The 6,270-nt window shown below is 39.9% G+C and overlaps 1 protein-coding gene across 1 annotated transcript in view; it reads left to right on the plus strand.

The window, feature by feature from the left end:
- LOC111872521 (ankyrin repeat and BTB/POZ domain-containing protein 2) overlaps window positions 1-6,270 on the plus strand; it is a 74,455-nt gene that overhangs the window by 45,263 nt on the left and 22,922 nt on the right. Inside the window, exons 10-14 of the mRNA XM_023866524.2 lie at window positions 1,331-1,476; window positions 1,643-1,830; window positions 2,510-2,733; window positions 3,392-3,594; window positions 5,166-5,319. Of these exons, the coding sequence (XP_023722292.1) occupies window positions 1,331-1,476; window positions 1,643-1,830; window positions 2,510-2,733; window positions 3,392-3,594; window positions 5,166-5,319 (915 nt within the window). The remainder of the gene's footprint in view (window positions 1-1,330; window positions 1,477-1,642; window positions 1,831-2,509; window positions 2,734-3,391; window positions 3,595-5,165; window positions 5,320-6,270) is intronic.

Raw genomic sequence — 6,270 nt, forward strand, 5'->3', positions numbered from 1 at the left:
GCCAGTTGCAAAAACGAATTCTTGCTGCATGATCTGGTTCTTTCAGCTCATGCACAACTGTTACTTTATACGGGCGAAATTTGATTAACTTTGTGGCTGTGCGAGCAGATCCTAGCGAAACACCAGTTTCCTGTGCTAAGCGTCTTAACGATTTTCGAGGACTGATCTGTAATCTTGCCTTCAAAGGGTTAACCTTTTCTTCAGTCAGCACAGTTCTCTTCGATTGCTTCTTCTTGTCACTCACTGAACCTGTGGCCCGCCACTTTTTCAGAAGCCTGTTTACACACGACTTTGTGGGAACTGGCGAGTCAGGATATTTCTGACGAAACCTACGTGCGAATTTTCTGTAAATGTTTTTCCTTGCAATAGTTTCAACAATAAACACACGCTGTTTAATAGTGAACTTCATTTCCACCGTCTGTCGACAGCTGTAAACATTCCACTCCACTTCCACAGCAAGACAAAGACTGACTGTTTAATGCAACCTCGGGTTCCGATTATGCAACCATCGGCGTAGGAGCACTGCAGTCGCGGGGAGGAGTTGCATCCGTTCTGCGGTGGTATGACTCACGGCAAATTGCAGCCGCGGAGCGCACTTGATTGTACGCACTGTATATATGTAGTATTATTTGACATTAATTGTTAGGCGGTGCCTCATCTTAAAATGTATTTCGGCCGTTCTGTTGGCCAAACAATTAATGTCAGATAATACTACACCTATACCACGGGCCTCCAAGCAATTTATTACATGTATACAAGTCTAGAATATACCATTATGTCCACTGGAATATGACAAGATTGCAACAACTCACTTCATGATATGCAATATCACATGAAGAGTTTTTAACTATATTTTACTCCATAACTTTCATTTCCTTCACTTGTTCATGAAAATCACCCTGAAGATTGCAACTACAGTGAAATGGAAGGAAATCAATCAGCTGAAACCAGAAAGCAGATCTTGCACATTAAGCTTATCACTGTGTTCACAATCGTTTGCTCAATTCTCTGAGACTTTTCTGACAACCAATTTTAAAGGAAAACTGAAGAGCAGTAGGGACAAAGAATCACTTTATTTCAGCCCATAGTAAACTGAGAATATATCAGCTAAATGCTGTTACAAACTCTCCTCGACAGTTCGATTTTTATATAGAATTCTGAGGAATATTTCATGGAATGAGAAAATGGCTATTTTACTGCTTCCTACAAACAAGAAACTCAGGCTTGTTGATGTGGAAGTTCAGAATGACAAATTGTTTGGAAGAGTACATTAGAAATTATCCCAAAGGGACTGCATTCAGAAAACTGTTTGAGTTGTGTTTGTGTGCAGGCATGTCTGAGGGCAGCAGCTATGTTTGCAGTCTCAGGTGATCTGCAACTGAAGCAAAGTAAGTCATGCCGAGCAGGATTGCAGCTGTCTGTAGGCCGATTCCAGCGATGGATGGCAGATGTCCGCCTTGGGAAGTTTATACATGAGTAAGTGTTAGGTGACATTGCTGTATAGGGTTGTCAGTCTTAAAATTAAAAATTATTATAAATTTTTTACCAAATTTTATATTTCCTTATGCACAACTTAAAACACTGATCAAAACGGGAAAGAAAAGAAGAGCTTATATTTTTGTTTTCTTTTTTTTTTGTTTAGGTATGCAGCTGTGTACTTGACAGCTGGGTTGGAAAACCTGCTGGAAGAGATAATACTCCAGTGTCTGCCGAGTGAGGCAGATACAGTCCTCACTGCCACAATGTTTGAACATGCAATTGCCAACAATGGGGACTTGTGGGGCCTACTACAGCCATATGCACACCTCAATGCTGGTAGGATTGCCTCAGGTGAGTGTCATTTTGAAGAGGTGTTGCACAGTACCTCACTGGGTCAGTGAGTCACACCTAATTCAGAACTTCATTGCATGTTGTAACAGTGTCGATGAAGACTTGTAAGGCAAGTCACATAAAATTCAAGAGCTCACCTGTATGTTGTAAGGCAGCTGGCGCTGCCTTGCTGGGCTAATGTGTTGTTTCTGCTTCAGAGCATACCTGTGTATTGTAAGGGAACTGGCATTGTACTGCCAGGATAATGTGTCACATCTAAGTCAGAGCTTGCCTGTATGTTGTAAGGCACCTAGCACTGTCTTACTGGGATAGTTGTATCTCATCTAATAAGAACTGAACTGTGTTTTGTAGGGGGTATGCGATAGCGTAGTTGGTGGAGGCACTTTGCTACAAGCCAGAAGGTCACAGGATCGAATCCCAATGAGGTTGATTTTTTCAATTTACCTAATCCTTCCAGGCACACTATGGCCCTGGGGTCGACTCAGCCTCTAACAGAAATGAGTACCAGGAATATTCTTGGTAGTAATGGGTGGCCAGCGCATAAGGCTGACAACCTTACCGCCATCTGTGAGCTGATTGCTTAGAAATTGTGGGAACCTCAACATCTCGCAACCCTATGGGCCTCCATGGCCTGTTGCAGGGATACCTTTACTTTACTTTACTTTACTGTGTTTTGCAGGGGCCCTGGCAATGCCTCGTTGGGCAAGTGTTTCCAGTGTGAACACTGAATCCACCCACACATCATCGTTAGCAAGTGGAAAGTCTCTTGAACAGTCACTGTTGACAACATGTGTTGGATCTGCGCATGAGCTAACAGAGCTGCTGGCATGCATCAACACACGACCCCTCACCTGGACGCCACCTGCCATTCAGGCACTTTTCTACTTCATGCGGTGCTCCCAGGTACACTGTAATGTATGCTTATAGATGTGCTTGAACTCTCATGAAGAACACACATATAGAAGGTGTTTGAGAACAGGATTCTAAGAATATTTGGGCCTTAAGGAAGAAAGTAATAGGAGACTGGAAAAAATTTGTAATTTTTACTCTGCACAAAATATTAAGATGATCAACTCAAGGAGTATGAGATGGGCAGGGCATGTAGTAAGCATGGGATAGATGAGAAAAGTATACAGAGATTTGATCAGAAAATGTGAAGGTTAGAGACCAAAGAATGTTTTTTTAACAGAGTAGGGTGAAAGAGAGTGGTCACAATTAATCTGGCACTTGATAAGAACCCATGACAGGCTTCTGTGGAATCAGTAATGAACTTTTTGGTCCTGTAAAGGGCAAGACATATCTTGGGTAGTTGAGCATACTGTTAGCTTCTCAAGAAGGTCTCTGCTTCATTGAGTTAGGGAGGAGTTACTACATTTCTTTGATGAGACTCACAGTTTAGTACTGAGTGTCAGTTCATTGAATTTTATTGTTTACGTGATGATGGAAAGTTAAGTTGTGGTGTTGTAGGTTATGGCTACATCTTGAAGATTAAAATTTAGATCGTGGTCTTCTGGATTGTGACATTCCAAGTCACAGGCCTACTTATTGTTTTCTTTGACAGCTGGAGCATGCAGAGCATGTGGCCCCCATTCAGGAGCTGGTGTATGAGCGTGCATATGTTGTGCTGCCTCCCTTGGTGGAATGGCTGAGGGTGACTGCAGCCCATGCAGAGCACAGACACTCCACCACTCTTGATCATGACGATGTGATGCAGGCTGCCCGGCTGCTCTTACCTGGAGTGGATTGCCCCATTCGACAGATTGGGTATGTTGTTATAATGTCTATTCTGTACATGTGCTTAAGTACCTGTGTCAGCTGTTGAGGCATCGCAATGTTGAATATTGAATGACACAGTGATAATTTTCCCCAAAAGAGAAGGGCACTGTTATGATATATTTTAAGGATGTGTAGCACCATTAATGTAGAGAGACTGATGAAATCCACAGAAACAACCCTATGTATGATGTGGAGATGGTGAAGAAATGTTCCAAGTTTTTTCTTTGTTTTCTTCACATTATATTGCTCAAATAAAAAATCCTTCAAAAATATTGAGTAACAGTCATGATGTTTTGGAACAGTTTAAAAGACAACACTAACCACATTATAGCTCTATCTGAATTCAGCTTTTACACACATTTAGTTGTATAGATGCCCCACACACACACACACACACACACACTTGTGCACGCTCACACGCACATACAAATAGAAGTATATTCTCTTAATGCTCTTATAAAACATAATGCACATCGTGATTCTTTTTCTTTCTGAGAATTCAGGTTTTATTTTTTGTAAGAAACGTGCAAGATTTTGTGCATGTAATGTGGATTTTCATGGCTACATGCAGGTATAAACAGTGCAGTAAATCTTGTTTCACAGTTTTTCCTTTCTGTACTGATCAGAGGCTCTTTGCCTACATAAAACATTCCAGAGGATTCCTGTGGTTAACCTAACATTGTTATGATCATTTCTGTTCTCACATTCATTTTTATCCCAGTAATCTGTTCCATGCTGCTAGATCAATGCCTTGCCCAAATTATTTATGTTACATTTTCATAATCTCATTTATAAGGGTCTAAGAAAATGCACTTCAGCAATTTTCTATTACTTCAAGCTGTTGAGATATTCTTCAATTGCAAATCATGCATTGCAGAGAGTTTCAATAAGTGGGGGGTGCTGCTGCTTCATATTTAGATGTTTCCAGGTACAGTTGTTGGCCAGAAGTCTTGATATCTTTGTCTTTTGGGGCAGATGCTAGGATATGATCATAAAGTAGGCTACAGCCATTTGACATACTTCCTATTCCATCACTGATAATCATCCTACCTGATGCTTTATATTCTGTGTAATTAAGATGCTGGAATAAATTCAGAAACAAAGAAACAACCATACCTCCTCCACATCCCTGCAATATATATTTTACACACAAAAAATATAGCATGAAAAGAGTTAAACAGTCCTTAAGTTCCGATATATTGGGTTTTCGGACTTTATCCATCGTCCTAGTTTTTGAGATAACTAATAACATAATATTAGTAACTAATAACTGGATCTGTTTCCGTCCTCAGGTGAGGACCTTCACCTGAGGGCGGAAACAGATCCAGTTTCCGAAACGTCGTGTTTTTATTAGTTATCTTAAAAACCAGGATGATGGATAAAGTCCAAAAACCCAATATATCAGCGTGTTATACACCATCGTCAGAATCCTATAGTAACTAGTCCTTAAGTTGTTTTTACACTTTGATTATTTATACATCTTCAGTTGGTGTTTGAAATTTGATGGTTATGTGATTTATTTGTACTTCTGTTATGATTGCATTTGTTGTGGTTCACAGCACGGAGGAGGGTGGTGGATCAGTGGGTACAAGGCGACCAGGAGATGAGGTGGAGTGTGTACGTCGGCTGAAGTCAGAGTTGGCATTCAAGATGCTGCGAAGTGGACACAGTGACCTTATTCCTCATGCTCTACAATTGCTACCAAGCAATAAGGTAATTCTGCTGTGTAAGACTTGAATTGGTAATTAAATGGTGAAGTGAACCCTTATTAATATATTGATATTTCAGTCATTTCCTGACTGTGGAGGAGTCATATTCTGCTTAATGTGCCCTAAACCTGTTACAGTTTGGTATCAAGTACATAACTCCACAATGGTATATATGTCATGCTTTGTTGTGTACATTGAATGGTAGAACCATCTCTGATGAGGATATGGCTGATATTATTGTCAAATTAATGGAACAAGGTCAAGCTGTCTGGATGAACAAATGCTACAACGTTAATATTAAACACTCTATGCTACAGTGTTGAATTTTAAATGAAACAATGTGCTCTAAGGGTGAAGGACAGCCTTAGCCTTATGCACAGGCTGCCCTTTACCCTCAAGAACATTCCAAGAATATTCCTGGTACTCATTTCTGTTAGAGGCTGAGTCAACCCCAGGGCCATAGTGCAGTTGGAAGGCTAAGGTAAATTGAAAAAATCCAGTGACCTAATTGGGATTCGATCCCGCTACCTTACGGCTTGTAGCATAGTGCCTCAACCAACTGAGCTTAGATAATAAATTAAATAAAATGAAGTTAAAGACCTTTTGGAATTAGTTTATCAGTTATTTAATTATCATGAAATGGGAACTTCAGAGCTTTAGTGGAAGTTGAGTATACAGGATTCAGAAACATTCTTTTTTTTCATGATATATTTGTACTGTATAACCATGACACTTTATTATTCAGTATATTTGTTATTTTGTGTCTAATAAGGTGGTAGAGCTTAGTTAATAAGTAAGTAAGTAAAAAGTAAATATATTGTAACGTGTTTACATTACTGAAGACGCCGTAGAGATGGTTAATTGGTTTATTTAACAATCTTCAAATAACGGCTACAATTAATGATAACAATGTTACGGGTTTCCACACTTTACAAACCCTAGAACAAAATCTCTT

This window comes from Cryptotermes secundus, unplaced genomic scaffold (assembly GCF_002891405.2).
Source record: "Cryptotermes secundus unplaced genomic scaffold, Csec_1.0 scaffold537, whole genome shotgun sequence".
Lineage (NCBI taxonomy): Eukaryota > Metazoa > Arthropoda > Insecta > Blattodea > Kalotermitidae > Cryptotermes > Cryptotermes secundus.